The 18402-nt window shown below is 39.4% G+C and overlaps 1 protein-coding gene across 11 annotated transcripts in view; it reads left to right on the top strand.

Annotated features, from left to right (window-relative positions):
- SYBU (syntabulin) overlaps positions 1–18402 on the top strand; it is a 107362-nt gene that overhangs the window by 48828 nt on the left and 40132 nt on the right. For all 11 annotated transcript variants that reach the window (XM_080647129.1, XM_080647128.1, XM_080647126.1 and 8 more), the window contains one exon: positions 13044–13241. In XM_080647129.1, coding sequence (XP_080503255.1) covers positions 13044–13241 — 198 coding nt within the window. The remainder of the gene's footprint in view (positions 1–13043; positions 13242–18402) is intronic.

Below are 18402 nucleotides of genomic sequence, written 5' to 3'. Positions count from 1 at the left end.
TGCTGACAGAATTCTTGAGACCCTGTGGATCCTAACCTGCTGTTCTATTGATTCTGAGGTGTTTCTGAGGACTATATATTTGTTTCATGCTTGTTACTAAATATATTTTTTTAATTTACAAGTAATAGAAATGTGCAAACACATGTCAGAGTGGAGGTCGTCACATTTATAAGATTTATTTATTTTGTTGTTGTTGTTGTTAATCCTCTCCCAAGGACTTTTTTCCATTGATTTTTTAGAGATAGTAGGAAAGAGGTGGGGTTGGGGAAGGGAGAGAGAGAGAGAGAGAGAGAGAGAGAGAGAGAGAAACGTTGATGTGAGAGAGACACATTGATTAGTTGTCTCCTGAACGCTCCCTGACCAGGGCTGGGGATCGAACCTGCAACCCAGGTATGTGCCCTTGACTCGGAATCGAACCCGAGACCCTTCTGTGCAGGGACCAGCGCTCTAACCACTGAGAAACACTGGCCAGGTCTATAGGATAGATTTTGTTTCGGTTTTTGCCAAAGTGAGGTTGTGCTCTATTACCCTGTGGTCCTTTCTGTTCATGTGTTAAGTAAATATTTACTGAACCCCATTGTGGGGGAGGGACAATCCTAGGAGGTGAGTAGAGCGATGAACAATACTGATGGGACTCCTGTCCTGGAGTGTGGCACGGTCATGGGGTGCCAGTGCATGGCTGTGCCCTCATCCATTGCGGTGACTACATGCGTCCCACTCTACGGAAGGCCATCACGTACTCAGCCATTCTTCTGTGGATGGACATTTTACCTGTGAGGTTAACGTTCAAAATTCAGAATTTTAGTTCATGAGTGTCGCTGGGATTAGACTGTTTCTGAACATTGTCTTTCTTTTCTCTCTCTTCTTTCTTTGTTCCTTTCTTTAAAATGAAGTAAATACCATGATAACACATATGTTATCTAAAACAATTTTTTTTCCAAATAGAAAAACACACAAATGTAGGGAGTACCAGACTGTGCGATGAGCATTGTTTTTTTCCTCAGCCTTCTTCCATTTTTATCCCGACAATCTTCAGCTTCTCAGTGTGGGGAAAATAGATGGGGGGGGGGGGGGGCGCTACATTTACATTTCTAGAAGGGAGCCAACTGTAATCCGGTGTCCTTAGAGTGGTTTGGCATTTCCTTGCTGTAAGGTTTTCAGGAGAATAAGCTATCCTAGCTTGCCAGTTCTCCCTGCCTCTCCCTCTCCCTCTCTGCCATACTCTCCTGCCAAGAAACCTAAAACACAACAAAACCCACGCTGTAAAAACAAAACCAGAAAAAAAAAAAAAAAGAAAGAAAAAGCTGAGTCTTTGAAAAGGCATGGCTTGGGAACGGCCGATGAACTCATTGCTAAGAAGGTAGGAAGTCTGGAGTGTCAGTGACATGCTTATTTTGTAAAGATCATGCCCTCGGAAAGAAGGAGCAAGCGGAACGAAGGCTTGCACCCGCCCGCCCCCCCCCCCCCCACCACCACCACCACCCTTGCCGGGCTCACCTGTCTTCTGGCAGTGATGGAGGCAACCTGCTCCCCGATTTCTGCATCGGCAGCTCCCCCCCCAAAACTGGATGGATTCCTTACTCACACTACATGACATATATGAACCAAGCAATTTTCCTCTCCAGATTCCTTCTCCTTGGGCTGCTAACGCAACTCGGACACTTGGTATAGGAAGACCAGGCGAGGCCCTGGTTTCAGGGAGAACAGGAGTTCTAGGAAGGAAAAGAGCCCTCCCTCACTTCATTTCTTCACTTCCTCCTGCCCTGCCGGGGCTGCACCAGAATGACTTTTATGGGAGCACTCAAGGCTCCAAATAGCTCAGAAATCCCGGCAATGTTTATATTTCAAATGATTATTTTGTCTCCAAGAAACCAGGGAGACATTTATTAAATAATGACGTCACTCTCCACTGTATTTCTATGGATGTAGGTTGCCTGTCTTAGTGGAGGCGCTTCATTTGAATTGCCATCAACCACACACCTATGCTCAAGTACACACATCTTTTGTAGAAAATAAGCCCCCTTTGACCCCCTCATCAGCTTGCAAATGCCATCTTATTTCTCTGCTCCTTTTCAGAGCAAAACTTCTCCAAAATCCTGTCTCCATAATTTGCCCTTGTTAAACATGTGAGTGACCATGTTGGCAAAATCCAGTAACATTCTCTTGTCTGCATTTATTTTCCTCAACTTCTCAGCAAAAATCAGCACAATTGAACAAGCCCCTGTCTTGGGAAATATTTTCCTCCTGCCTCTCATCTCAGTCCTAAGTCACCTTTGCTGCCTTCACCCCCACCTCCTTGTCCCCACAATGTGATAATGCCCCACACCCCGGTCCTCAGCCCTCTTTTCTTCTTGTTCTCCCCCCACCCCCCAACCCCCAGGATTCACATCTGTAAATCCCTCACCTGTAGGATGGTGATGCTACCTGACCTCTCCCTTGAGCTTCAGGCTCACATATCTAACTGCCTATTTGATATCTCCAAAGTTGTAGATAATTTGTGCCTCAGATTTAACATTATCAAAAACAGAAGTCTTGATTTCACCCCCTATTCAGAAATGACCACCATAGTCCTTGTTGTTTTAGCAAAGAACCTAGCAGACATTCTTTATCCCTTCTATTTTTCATGATTATAAACTATGCTTTCAATTATGTTTTCAAAATCTATCCCAAATCCATCTACTTTTCTCATTTTTCAGTGCAACTACCATCATCTAGTCAAACCACCATCATCTCACACTTCTACGATGGCAATGGCCTCCTCATGGGTTTATTTGCTTCTGTGTTTTCATTCCTGAAGCATCCACACGGCATATGGTTAAGAAGGAGGCTCTGGAGTCAGCCTGTTTGATTCATGTCCTGGCTCTACCACTTCCTGGCTGTGCCCTCGGCAGGTGGTTTAAATGTTAGTGCTAGCATTTCATGCCCTCTGCACAGCAGGACGATGTTTGTGCCGATCTCAAGGGGATATTAGATGTTAAGATTGGTGTTAAGTGTTTAAAACATGCCTAGGACTTAGTAGCACTCAGTAAATATTAGCTAGATAGATTATCACTGGTAGTCTGTTCTCCCACAGACAAGATGGTTGTCATCTGCTTAATGCATGCCATGGCTTCCACTGCACCTACTATGCACTTAGGATTCCTGGCTACAGGTCTGCACACACTCGAGCTTCGACTTCCCTTCAACGTCATCATCAATCCTTTTCTCCTACCCGCCTTCCTGGGCTCCTCCCCGTTTCTTCAAGGCACCAGATTCCTTGTTGTTCCCACTGCGTGGAGTTCTTTGCCCTGCCTTTTCCATGACTGGCTGCTTCTCATGTTTTAGTCTCAGCTCAAATGGCCTCTTCAGGGCCTTCCTTGGCAACCTTTCTAATGAAGCACCTTCCCACCTCCCACCTGGATAGTCTTTCTAATATCACCCAGTTTGTTCTTTAACAGTAAGTCCATCACAATCAAAATGTCTTCTCTGTGTATTTTTCACTTGTTCACTAAATGTCTCTCTCCACCACTAGAATGTGAACTCCTTGACAACAAGGATCTTAGAGTCTTGATCATCATTACACCCCTAATATCTAGAAGACTACCTGGTATAGGAAGTCAGTAATTATGTGTGGAAAGGATGGATGAATGGATGGATAGATGAATGAGATTCTTAAACTTCAACATTGGTAATTAGGTAGTGTTTCATTGTGCTAAAGCCAAATTAGTGTAGAGCCTTGTAGACTTGTGAATTCTCACTCCAAAAGGTTCTAAAATTAAATGAATAGAAGTTCAAATTTTGCTATTGGAAACCTAGAATGCAAAACTATTTGAATGTCAAGCACTTATATGGTTACTGTGTTGAAGCAAGAATATTGGAAAACTGGAAACATCTAGAGTTTCTTGCCTCAGATTTTTGTGGTCTGCTTATTATGGGATGGCTCCTTTTAACAGCTTCCTTTGTCTGTTTTTAATTTGAGCATTCCCCAAATTGCTGCTGTTTCCTCTTGGAACAAAGGCATAGAAAATTTTAGAAAACAGCTAGCTTGTGGTAGTTAGAAAAAAAAGGACTTTGTAACATTTAGACAAACCTGAGTTTGACTCTTGAGTCAGTTACTTGGTAGATGAGTGACTGAAATGCTTAACCTCTCTGAACCTCCGTTTTCCCACCTATAAAATAAGATATTATTAAGTTATATGATAAAAAGAGTGTTCTTGCCACGTGGTAACTACTTAACAAATGTCACATTTCTCACCTTACCTATAGTCAGTGCATTTTAATTCTTTTCTTACTGTAGCTCTTTTCAGTGCATTTGAGTGGTTTGTGGTGTTTCACAGGGTTCAGATTAACAGTGAGTGTAAACTGGCATTTTATCTGTCTTCATCAGACTATCTTCAGAAATGTCAGTATCTAAAGTAGTAAGAATAATAACACTTATCACAGTGTCTGGCACATAGTAGATACTCAATAAATATTTTAATGGATGAGTAAGTAGTCTGTAAACATTACTGTCATTCACGAGAATCAATTAATTTCCATATAGTTTTAAGTAATGTTTCCTTAAAATAGCAAAGATTTTCTCCTCAAAATGTGCAGCTGAACATTGAACAGCATCAAATCATAACTGAATGTTTCAAGACATTATGGCGCAAAACCACGTTTTCCTCTGCCTAAATTCAAAAATTTAGAACCAAAAGTTTTAGAGATGTTTCTTGGATTTTAAAGAAATATTTTATGGGTAGAACCTAGTGTTTTATTCTTGAATGTAATTGATTCAAGGAGTGTAAATAGGGACTCAGTCATCATAATTGCCACCAAATGTGCTTCACAGCCCTGGTTGTCGGGCACGTTAGTTAAACGTTAGGAAATTAGGTATAAAATATACACACTTTGGACAATCCTAATATTTTAAAATGTAGACTTAAAAATATATGTAGATTTTTTGCTTACTTTGCAAAGAAACATTCATTGCTATAGAAATTTCATCAGAGAAACATGCACAGTAATATGGAGAGGAAAAATTTCCTAAAAATTAAAAAAAGTAATGTTACCATCTAAACTCATTAAAAAGGTAAGCTATAAAAAGATAGAATAAAGAATATATAAAACTTAGTTGATTTGGAGTAGAGAAAGAGTATAAGCATTAAACCATTAGAAGAAATCAAAAGAAAAATATGGAGAGATTTGGCAACTAGAAATAAAAAAATGTTTGAAAATCAAAAACATTATGAAGTTAAAAGCAAACAACATACTGGATGAGAGATGACAAAGGGCTAATGCCTTTCACATACAAGGATTTCTTCCAGGTCAGGAAGAAATTCTTAACACTTCAATAGAAAAGTTGTCAATGGACATGAATATTCATAGAATAAGTAAAAAGTCCAATGAACATGTGAAAGACAGGAAGCCTCACTGATAACTAAATACATGCAAACTAAAACATCAGAAATATATTTTCCATTATTAACTCGGCAAAAGTGCAAGCAGAATCGTATTCAATACTGACCAGAATTTAATAAATGGGATACTCTCATACAATAATATAGGAATGTAAGTTGTCTCAAACTTCTTGGAAGTCTTAGTAATTCCACAAATTTTAGAGATAAATTCTTTAAGATGATAAAAAAAAACTTGACCAAATATTTATCTGTAAAAATGTTATTAAAGGAATTTTAATAATAGTGAGAAAGTTAGAAACAACCTAAAGTATCCCACAAGAAGAAATTGATTTTTTTAAATGCAATGTTTACATCTATTTTAAAGTTACTCATTTAACATTTTTTATAAAATATTTTCAAACTTTGTAAAACGTATTTTAAAGCAGAGAGAATAAGGCAGTGATTCCCAACATGCTGCTTATTCACTTTATTTTTTTTAAAAATATATTTTATTAATTTTTTACAGAGAGGAAGAGAGAGGAGAGGGATAGAGAGCTAGAAACATCGATGAGAGAGAAACATCAATCAGCTGCCTCCTGCACACCTCCTACTGGGGATGTGCCCGCAACCAAGGTATGTGCCCTTGACCGGAATCGAACCCGGGACCTTTCAGTCCGCAGGCCGACGCTCTATCCACTGAGCCAAACCGGTTTCGGCTGCTTATTCACTTTATCCACATTGAACAACAGCAGGATATCATCGTATTTGCTACATTTATCCCCTTTTTCTTTTCTTTTTTACTTTGCTGAAGCATTTTAAAGCAAAACTCCAGACATCATGTCATCTTATGCCTACCTACATACATCAGCATGCATTTCTTTTTTTAAAAAAATGAACAATTCCTTACATAATCATAGTGCCATCTTCACTACTAACACAATTACCATAATTCCTTGATGATAAAGAACATTGAAATAGCCTCAATTGTCTCAAAAGTGTCTGCTTGCTCCTCATGGCATCATTTAGCCCAGAGGCCGACAGTCTTTTTCTGTAAAGGACCAGACAGTGACTATTTCCGCCTTTGCTGGCCAGATGATCTCTGTCACAGCTGTTCAGCTCTGCCATTGTGAGCTTGGAAGCCACAGGAAACATGTAAAGGATTGGGCATGGCTGTGTTTCAGTGGTATTCTGTATACAAAAGCAGACAGCTTTCTATGATCCTCACTTTTACCTGAGTTTCACCAGTGGCCCTGCAGGCTATAGTTCACCAAGCCCTGATTTAACTCATTATTTCCTTCTCCATATATTTTATAAGGCGGACATTAGCTTTGAAAGTTGAATAGATTCGGGGGAAATGTTTTGTGGTGAGAATACTTCATGGGGAGTGCTGTGGGCTTCACCTCCCATCCCATCAGAAGGTACCTGATGTCTGTCGTCCTACTCTGTTATTGGTGATAATCAGAATACTTATCCCTCTACTGTATCGGTTACGTTTATTGCCCAGATAATTTAATTAGACATAATTACAGAATAGCCCTGACTGGGTGCGCAGTTGATGTGGTCCCATACACCAAAAGGTTTCAGGTTCTATTCTCTGGCTGGACACATACCTAGGTTGTGGGTTCAATCCCATGTTAGTCTAGTATGGGAGGCAATCAATTGACATTTCTTTCTAATATTGATGTTTCTCTCCCTTCCTCCCTCCCTCCCTCCCTCCCTCCCTCCCCCCCCCCCCCCCTCTCTCTCCCTCTTCTCTCTCTCTCTCCCTAAAATCAATTAACAAATTTCAACATACAGCATGGTCCCTGGCTCACCTCCCATGATTTCCAGTGGGTTGGGATTCTTGTGAGTGAAAGGGATATTTCTTCTCTCTTTAGTTTTGCTTTTCGGTATGACTGTGAACTAAGATTTTTTAAAATATTCAATGGTTATCAGTCAGTAGCATTTATTATTCTTTTTCATGCCCAAATTATTCCATCTTTGGCCAACTGGGACCCCTTTGTGTTGGCTCCTGTTAGTCATTAATAGCTTTCTTTCTAGCCTAACAAATTCCAGGGAGAAATGGTCAGTAGCAGAGTAATAAAACTGTCTATAATATATGTTGAAATTTTAGCAAAACAAAAAGCAAGCAACCAGATACAACCATATGTATTTAAGAAAAGATTAATAAGAAATATGCCAAATTGTTAAATATTTTTTGTTGCTAGTACAGTTATAGGAAAATAGTCTCTTTATTTTTTCTTTAGCGTTTTGCACTTTTCTGCACTCCAGATTTTCCACAATGAGAATTATTACTTTTATAATAAAAAGATTAAGTTAAAATTTTAACAACCCCAACAGATTTTCTTTACTAATAAGTTCTTCTACTGCATTTAAAATAAAATTGAAATTATTTTAAAAGATACTTATGCACCCCTTTTTTAGAACTGTAAATGGAGTGATTATATGATTAATTATCTCCCATATTTTCAAAGAGCTGTAATGTATGCAAAGAGGAAAAAAAGATAAACAATTTTTAAATATTCTCTTTGTTGTTGAAAGTATTACAGATGTTCCCTTTTTTCCTCTCTTTGAGCCCCTCCACCCCGCACCCATCCCCCACCCCCAAGGCCTTCACCATACCATTGTCTGTGTCCATGAGTTATGCATATAAGCATGTAAGTTCTTTGGTTAATCTCTCCCCACCCACCCACCTGCCCCCACTTCCCTCTGAGATTCATCAGTCTGTTCTGTGCTTCTGTGTCTCTGGATCTATTTTGTTCATCAGTTTATTTTGTTCATTAGATTCCACATATGAGTGGTGCCTGGTTTTCCCATCTGTCTTTATAGACCTTACATTTTTTTCCTTTAACAAAAATTTGGAAACTAGTCAGTAGGTATATCTCTTGCAACAGTTTAGTTAGGACTCAACTTCTGGGGGTTCCTGGATCTGGGAATATTCTTTCTACTATTCTCAGTCCTGCATATTGACAGGTTCAAAGCAAATAAACAAGGACAACAACAGCAAAATAACTTATGCCTTAATGTAAATCAGGGAAGACATGTAAATGTGCCTCCTTCACTGTAGATAGTGGTCCTTTAGATGTGGACTCGATGAGGGTCACTTGTACCTGAGCTTCACCAGTGGCCCTTGTAAGTGGGATTTTAAATGTTGACCCCATGAAAAAAATCATCCTATATTTTTAAATGTATCACACATTGTATAAAGTATAGAGCATGATTCTGGTGTGTGTGTGTGTGTGTGTGTGTGTGTGTGTGTGTGTGTGTGTGTGTGTGTGGTAGAGTTATTCTTACCATGAATAATAGAAAAAGAAGTGTAAAAACACAATGTAAGAGCTGCTGTGTGAGTGGATGTGTGCACACGTGCCTCTATGTGTTTAAAAAAAAACAAAACTTCTCCCTCTCCAATGCAGACAGCCTTCTACACCCTCTTCCTAAAGTCCTTGTGCCAAAACCGGACTAACATGCTCTTACTTTTCTCTGGCACTCTTCTGGTAATTTGGAACAACTCACACTTTTGGGGTAGATCATTCAGGATTTCTGCTGTTTCCTGCCCAGAGACAGTTTCCTCATGGAATCATCGTAGAACTACTTTTCACTAATAATTTCTTTATATGAACCTAACTAACAAAACTTACCATTATAAATGTTGTGTTTCTAAATCTCTGGATTCTACAGGACAAATGCAGGAATCAAGGTAGTAGCAGGAAACAAGGCACAGGCAAAGTGAAGCCGGTTCAATAAATAAATCTCTTCAATATGTGCTTGATCCACATGCAGCTCGGCTCATGGTAGAGTAGGCATGAGCAGCCAGAGAACATCCACTTGTCTTCCCTATTCTTGGCATGAATGTGAATGAAGAAGATTTTACATAGACTTTTGGAAAGGAGAATTATCTTTATCTGGACTGGTGATCGGCTTTCAACTGGTGACCAGGAAGATAAAAAGGAGTGGGAGGAAGAAGAGGAAGGGGGAGAGTGGAAAAGGGGCCTTAAACATGACGTTGAAAAAACAACCACTTCTTCAGTGCTGCGTGGAGGAAAATACCTCAGGTGTCACTGGTGATGAGATAGCCCTCCCGTATGGGAAGTTCTGTTGCCCTGGCTTTGGCCTGACTTTGCATAACTTGAAGTGTGCTCTCCGTGGTAGGAAAATTTATGGCCCTGCCCTTTGCAAAGCCAGATTCCTTTGTTAGTGTTGGTCCCATTAGACAAAACAGGCAAATGTCCCAGCTTCTCTAACTCTCAGATTTTCATGGCTATGGATTTGCCTTAATAGGCTTGCCAGTTTATAGGAGCTATCACTTGCATTGTAAGTGACATTGACCCAACTTCTTGGGGCTTATTTATATGCGCCCTCGGTATGGGGACTAGGCATAATGCCTGTGGGCTGGTGCAGTGCTGAGGCTTGATATATATTTGTTTAACCAATGAAATGCCATGTCTTGTATTCCTATTGTTTCCTGTTTAATATGAAGCACAATATTAGAGAGGTAAGAGCTGCTGGGTCAACACTCATTTATGTAGTGATTCCAATGATGTATTAGATAACTTAAGTTAAAATTTTATTTAGATAGCCCTGGTGGGTGTGGCTCAGTTGGTTGAGTATTGTCCCATGCACTAAAAGGTCAGTGGTTCCATTTCCAGTCTGGGCACATACCTAGCTTTTGGATTCAATCCCCAGTTGAGGAGGCAGCTGATTGATGTTTCTCTCTCACATCAATGTCTCTCTCTCTCTCTCTCCCTCTCTCCTTCCCTCCCTCCCTCCCTCTTCTCTCCCTCCTATTCCTTGACCCTCTCTCTAAAATCAATAAAAAATACGCTAAAATTTTTATTCTCAATACAAGATACTGGCTGTACATGTTAGTGACAGGTGAGGTACAGACTCCAAGTGAAAAATGAAAAATTGTTATAGCCTTCCCTAAATTGTTGCCACTCTAAGTAATTTCAGTTTCCAACCCTATATAATAAAAGCCTAATATGCTAAGTGTCCGGTCGACTGGTTAGCTGTTCAACCAATCAAAGTGTAATATGCTAATGATATGCTAAGGCCGCTCAACCGCTGCTATGACGTGTACTGACCACCAGGGGGGCAGACAGTTGGCCAGTCGACCAGTCACTATGACATGCACTGACCACCAGGGGGCAGATGCTCCGACTGGTAGGTTAGCTTGCTGCTGGGGTCCAGCTGATAGGGACTGAGCGAGATGGGCCAGACACACCCTGGAGCCCTCCCGCAGTCCCTCCCCAGCTGGCCAACCTCCCGCATTCCTCCTTGGCCCTGATTGTGCACCAGTGGGATTCCTTGGCCTTGCCCGCGCCCTCTCACAATCCGGGACCCCGCAGGGAATGTTGGAGAGCCAGTTTCGACCTGATCCCGCAGGCCAGGCCAAGAGACTCCACTGGTGCATGAATTCATGCACTGGGCCTCTAGTTTTTAATAAGACCCAAGCACTTAATCCTTGAAATTACTAGCACTGAAGACATGGTGTGAACATATTCTTATTTAACTTTAACAAAAATGATAATAGAACCAAACAGAACACATATGCTTTCTGTTTATTTAAAGCATACTTTTGATAGTTTCTCAATACCAGGAATTATTTAATAGTGTCACTTTGAGTCTAAGATTTTCCAAGAAAAAATTACTTTTTAGGGTCGAAAATCTGAAGCATGGATTTTTATTTATTTGGGCCATCTCTCTTTCTAAAGAAGTATTTTATGGAACTGACTCATAAAGAAATGTCTTTAAGGGCAATGGGTAATTTTGAATGATTAGGCCTCATTTCTTTGGGTTTATCTTCTTTGGGATAGGAATCAAGGAGAGACTCTCCTGAGGCAATGTGCAGACCTGTTGAGCCTTGTCAAAGTGCTGGAATCTGTCTGAGTAATGGCTTTGCACCTTTAGAGAAGGAGCTCAGATTTCTTTGGGGTGAAACATGGGACCTGCAAATGTAAGAGAAAGGCAGGGATGATAAGCCATGAAATAGCTGAGCAGTAGCAGCCAAGAGGGGTTCTCATCACTCTGTAATTCATGAGTTCAGGAAGAACATAGCACATTGAAATGAGCAGCAAAGGCAGTAGGCACGGACAATGCACCAAGCACCATTCACTTCCAGAAGTAGACTATTGAGGTCCTATGTACACTATGTCCAAAAGTTTAAAAAAAAAAAGATATTAGGAGAAATAAATCATTTTACCAGTACCAAGTTCACTTATTCCAGGAACTAGGCTATTTCATAATAAAAACTTAAACGAAGGCAAAAAATGAAGCAATGGCAGTTCTCTTTAGATGGATTCTAAATTCAGGCAATCGGTATATTTTATTCAAGCTTAGTTCTATTTCTGTCTTTAGTCAAGCTGTGGAGTTTTATGATAGATTTTCATAGATGGCAAGTTATTTTTAGTTCCTTTAATATTCATAAAAATAAAATACTTCTAAAAGTTGTACTAAATGTCTTCTTTTTTTTTTTTTTTGTCTAACTAGTTACTAAGGTAACTCTGGCATCAAAATATGTTTGTATAACTAAGATATATTTAGTAATGAAAATTACCACTGACTGATTAGTTTGAGTGGACATACTTTTAAGTAATATTGATTTGCATTAAATTCCCATAAAATTCTCCTCATCAAAGTATACATGAATTAACCAACCATCATAAATATTTAATAAGTGTGGAAAGCACTTATAGGAGGCAGCAGCACAACTTTCCTGTTTGCTGAATAAGCGTCTACACAGGTCACTTCCCATCATGCATATTAATTTATAATAATGACAGTGGTAATAATCTGTAACTTGAAAGTTAAGAGAAGGTTTTGAGTATCAAAATTCATTTTACCTATTTACCCCAGACAGCAAGACACTACTAATTAATATACTTTTGGATGTACATAATAATAAAACAGGACCACTTCTCTCTGCTTCCTTGAACTCACAATGCCTGCTCTCTTATCTCTCACTCTGTTAACCAAATGACGGGCCAAGTGTGATCAAAAACTGGGTGTGGTCAATAATATTCAAGTAACTTTTTTTCCTAACACAGGCAACTCTGAAGCTTTCCCATTAATGAACCAGGTTCTGTGCTGAATTTTTACTAACCCCATCAAAAATCCATGGATGTTTATGACCCAAAAGTAGATTACCTAATGTGTTAAAAAGAGACAAACCTTTAGGTTTTGAGAGCATGAATGTTACAGAAATATTTGTGATCCAAAAAGCTTATAAGATATTGCCTTAAAATATGTTTTTTGATCATTGATATTTTTTAATTTGTATTTATTTTATTTATCTTTATTGTTGAAAGTATTACAAATGTCCAATTCCCCATTGACCCCCTCCATCCCACACCCATCTTCCCCTAAGGCCTTTATTACACTATTGTCTGTGTCCATGGGTTACGCATATATGTATGTAAGTTTTTGGTTTGATCATTGATATTTTCTCTGTTAAAATGATTGACCAAAATATGGAAAACAAAAGGAGAGTCATTTACAGGCATTAGCCTGGGGCTTGATAAGGTGTGTGTGTGTGTGTGTGTGTGTGTGTGTGTGTGCGCGCGCGCGCGTGTGTGTGTGAGCGCGCATGTGTGTGTGTGAGCACATATGTGCATGGCTCACTGTATGTTTCTCTCGGCCATCATTGATTTCCTCCTCCTCACTGAATACTTATTGGTTTCTGTCTTCCAGATGACACTGGCTGTCCTAGTAGCCAGTCCGTGTCTCCTGTGAAGACGCCCTCGGATACTGGAAACAGTCCTGTTGGCTTTCGTCCTGGAAGTGATGAAGACTTTACCAGGAAGAAATGCACAGTTGGAATGGTTGGTGAGGGAAGCATCCAGTCAGCTCGATATAAGAAGGAACCCAAGTCAGGCCTTGTAAAGCCAGGTAAATGCACTTATATGCATGTTGTGATCAGCGTGGTATGACACTTGAAATGAAACACCTGTATGTCAAGACAGGGAGCACTAATGCTGTACCCAGAACCCAGAAACATCTGTTTTCAAAAAGGATGTGGGACAGAGAGTGGAATATTTTTCTGCACTAGTTGTTAAAAATTGAGATATTGTAGGGATATGAGTATATTATAAAGACATAGAAGATGGAGCAACGTTGAAGAAATGTAAACTGGATGATCTAGTAGACATTTAAACTCTATAATTAATCCCAACATAAATTATATTAACAAGTTACCAACTAAAGTGCCCACAAATTATGAAAAAAAGAGGTTAGCTTGATGCAGATCTTTAGGGCTGAGCATACTTGCAAACCTAGTTATTTTATTTGCTTTTAAAGATTGAAATATGAATATGATGTTATATGTACCAATTGTACCAGTTACTAATGCGGATTTTCCAATCAAAGAAAACATGATAATTTCAAAAGAAACATCAAAAGTGCTTTATTCAAAGTAATGTCCATTGCTAGCTACACATTTCCCCCATCTTTCAGGTAATTTGTGGATACCGTCCCAATAGAACTTTTCTTGTTTTGAGGCAAACCATTCAGAGACCCAACTTTCCACTTTTTCGTATGTTTTGAAGTGCTGCTCAGAAAGTACGAGTGCCATTGATCAGAATAAGTGGTAATCTGAAGGAGCAAGGTCTGGTGAATACGGCGGGTGGGTTAATACTTCCCAGGCAGGATCTTTTAACCTGTCTTTCACTAGTTTTGAAGTGTGTGATGGTGCGTCATCACGAAGCAAAAGTACTTTGCCGTGTCTTCTGGCCTAATCTGGTGGTTTTACGATCAAAGCGTGGTTCTAATTGATTATTGTGTTGCCGGTAGTGATCAGTATTAACAGTTTCACCTGGTTTTAGAAGCTCATAATACAACACCCCTTCCTGATCCCACCAAATGCAGAGCATTGTCTTCTTTCCGGAGTGATTTGGCCTTGCAGTCCATGTTGATGGTTGACCTGGATCAATTCATGATTTTGTGTGTCTGAGATTCTCAAAATAAATCCACTTTTCATCGCCAGTCACAATTCCATGCAAAAAGGGCTTTCTTTTGTGCCATTGAAGCAACATTTTACTGATGACTTTTCGGTTTTCCATTTGTCTCTCATTCAGTGGATGTGGCACCCATTTTCCTTCCTTTGAAATCTTTCCCATTGCTTGTAAATGATCAGAAATTGTTTGCTGAGCAACGTTTAATCTTTCTGCAAGTTGTTTTTGAGTTTGACACACAAATTCATCCAATAATGCTTGTAATTGTTGGTCTTCAAACTTTTTCGGTTGTCTTTGACATTCTTTGTCTTTTACATCGAAATAATCACTTTTAAAGCGTTTAAACCAGCGTTCACAAGTATCTTGAGATGGAGCACGTTCACCATAAGCTTCCCGAAGTATACGATTACTTTCAGTAGCACTTTTCTTCAAAATAAAGTAATGAATTAAAACTTCCCGCAAATGATTTTTTTGACCAGAAATTCCACATTTTTAAGCGTAAAAATATCTATGATGTTAATTCCTTCAGAAAATTTGACATATGAAGTTTTGAAGCTTGTTGTCAATACAACAAAGTAGCATATATATCAAATCGCATATATATCAACATATGTGTAGCTCCATCTATTGAAAAAAATTCGCATTATTAACCAGTACTCCTGGTATATATATATATATATGCATATTCAAGGATTACAAAATATTAAAAACTATTCAATGAAATAGAGATCATTATTGTATTGGATGAAATACCATTAATATTAGAAAAGGTCAATTTTCAGAATTTGCAATATATAAATAAATATTTTATATCTCAGAAATATATACAGTAAGTGAGCAAATAGTTTTAGTAGAACTGAATTTCTAACCTTACAGTAAAAGGACATGAGCATTGGCATTGTGAGACAACTTCTATATTGCGTTATTTTCTTTAACATTCACAGTTACCCTATACATATTTATGAACCTGAAAAGACAGATTAGTAGCCTGCATGAGTCCTCATTCCTTACATTTGTCTTCTCATTTTTGTTTGGTGATGACATTACTGTGCAAGGAGCTATAGACAGCTTTATTTCAATGGAGGCAACGCTTGGCAGGGGTCCTTTTCCATTGGGAGGTCTGGCATCCTCTTCCATCTCTGTCAACTTTTGTTCCTCCTGAATGATTGATGTGCACAGCATATCTTAATGGATTATTCTTCATCTTGCATTTAGTCAACCAAAGAGAACGTCATTTAATCTCAGAGCAAAACTTAAACTGTGTGAAAAGAAGTCCCCTCTTTCCTGGGCTCCTGATAAATGATAGTTGTGATGAATTTGTTAATAATCTATTGCTTTGGAATCATATGAAAAAGAAAAGGAATGATACACAGCGGGGAAGACAGCATATGAAAAAGAAGGATGGATATGGTAACAAGGGTGTTGGGTATCCTCAATATTTAGGACAGAGGCAGTGAGGTAAGGAATGTCATGTAATTATAGACAAGAAATAAAACCATTACCTTGTGTACGGTGTGGGAGGAAAAACAATTTTTCTTCTACTCTTCTATGTGCTTCTGGCTGGTCTGATAATCAAATTGACATGAAACAAATTAACAGGAGAAAATAACCAATCGTATTACGAATGTACAAACGGGGGTTCCCTAAGAATATGGAACCCCTGGGCAAATCAGGCAGTTGAGGCTTTTATGCACTTCTGGACAAAGAAGAGGGCTTCAAAGGGGAAGTAAGCAATTCACAGGTGTACAAAAGAGAGCAAATATTTGTTAAACAAATTCTTGCCAGGCCACCCAGAAACAATGGGACACAGATGGGAGTCGAACAAACAGACTTTGCAACTTTCTCCCTGTCTGCCACACTTAGTTTATATTACACTAAGGTGATAGTTTCCTGAAAAAGCAGGTTTTTCCTTGCAAATTCCTTTAGGCAGGTGAGCTGGCGGGGAAGGGAAAGGCTCTTCTTGACTCTTTTGGTTCTTAAAAATAACCAGCTTAAAGTGATATCCCCAAAAGGCATATTTTGGGTATCAAACCTTGGGCTTCCCCTCAGGACCCAAGGACAAGACCTGCCTCCCTTCCTCCCTCCCCCAGCTCAGTTGTCCTTTTAATATTGAGATATAATTTACATGCCGTAAAATCCACACCTTTGAAGTGCACAATTCAGTAGGTTTTAGTATATTCAAAACGGTTGTGCAACATCACCACTGTCTAATTCCTGAATATTTGTATGACCCCCAAAAGAAACCCCGTACCCACAAGCAGTCACTTGCACGCTCTCTTTCCCCCAGCCCCTGACAACCACTTACCTAGTCTCTGTCTCTGTGGGTCAGCCTGTTCTGGGCAGCGCACGGAAAGGGAGTCATGCAATATGCGGCCTTTGGTATTTGGCTTCTTTCGTTTAGCACAGTGGTCGGCAAACTGCGGCTCGCGAGCCACATGCGGCTCTTTGGCCCCTTGAGTGTGGCTCTTCCACAAAATACCACGTGCGGGCGCGTATGTACAGTGCGATTGAAACTTCGTGGCCCATGCGCAGAAGTCGACTTTCAGCTCTCAAAAGAAATTTCAATCGTTATACTGTTGATATTTGGCTCTGTTGACTAATGAGTTTGCCGACCACTGGTTTAGCATGTTTTCAAGGTTCATCAGTATAGCATGTATTCGGATCAATAACATTCTCTTACGTTGATAAACCACATTATTAAATAGACTTTTTTTTTAAAAAAATTTAGGTTTATAGAAAAATTGAGTGGAGAATACAGAGTCCCCAGGTACCCTCTCACCAGGACTACCTCCAGCTTCCCCGGTTACTAATCTCCTGCCTTGGTGTTGTGATATACAGCATCTTGTTTCTCCATTCACAGTCGATGGACATTTGGGTTGTTTCTGCTTTTTGTCTCTTAGGAATAATGTGTTATGAACATTCATGTACAGGTGTTTGTATGGACATGAATTTATTTCTCTTGGGTATATAGCTAGGAATAAAATTGTTGAGTCATGTGGAAACTCCATGTTTAACTCTTTGAGGAACTGCCAAACTGTTTTTTCCAAAATGGCTGTACCATTTTACATCCCCACCAGCAATGTATGAGGGCTCTGATTTCTCCACATCCATCCTTGTTAACAATTGTTATTGCCTACCTTTTTTTATGATAGCCATTCTAGTGAGTGTCAATTGGCATTTCATTGTGCTTTTAAATTTACATTTCCCTGATGGATAATGATGATGAGTGTCTTTTCATAACACATGGGATGTAAGTTTAAGAGTAGGAGCCCCTGTCATCCTTTTTCAGTTCTCCTAGTACACAGGGTCGGTATATATTGGGGGCTTGGTCAACATTTGTTGACCACAGCAAAGGGTGGACTCTGGGTTTGAGAAGATAAAATGATGCTGGAAAGAATGTCAGCTTCATGGATTGTACAAAAAAGGTAGATTTCATTGTGAAAGTAACGTAGGAGTGGAATGCAACCTGAAATCATTTCATTTTTGCTAACCACCCCAAGTTATTCTACCAAAATATCCACCGCTCATTCTAAAATCATTTCACGTGGTAACAGCACAAGGAAATAGTGAAACACGAGACAAGTGTGGTGCAAAAGAGAACAAACTAAGTTGAAATAGCAGTGAAGATTTTCATTTGACCTTCCTTGTTTTAACAAATCATAATAAAGAATAATCATGTTGCCAAAACCGGTTTGGCTCAGTGGATAGAGCGTCGGCCTGCGGACTGAGAAGGTCCCGGATTCAATTCCGGTCAAGGGCATGTACCTTGGTTGCAGGCACATCCCCAGTGGGAGATGTGCAGGAGGCAGCTGATCGATGTTTCTCTCTCTCATCAATGTTTCTAGCTCTCTATCCCTCTTCCTTCCTCTCTGTAAATATCAATAAAATATATTTAAAAAAAAAAAGAATAATCATGTTAACATAAGACGTAAAACTCTACGTGTGCACACAAATATTCACACCTAGCAAGTTCCTGATCCTGCAGAAGGTAACTGACTTGATAAGGATCAGCCACTTGTCTTGCTGAGAATGTTTAAGGCCTTAGGTCTTTATGAAGAAAATGCAGAGACAAAAAAAAAGTAATAAGGGAGGGAGGAAAA

This window comes from Plecotus auritus, assembly GCF_963455305.1.
Source record: "Plecotus auritus genome assembly, chromosome: 11".
NCBI classification, from domain to species: domain Eukaryota; kingdom Metazoa; phylum Chordata; class Mammalia; order Chiroptera; family Vespertilionidae; genus Plecotus; species Plecotus auritus.
Note: the sequence above shows the minus strand (reverse complement) of the source record. Positions and strands in the feature narration are given on the sequence as shown.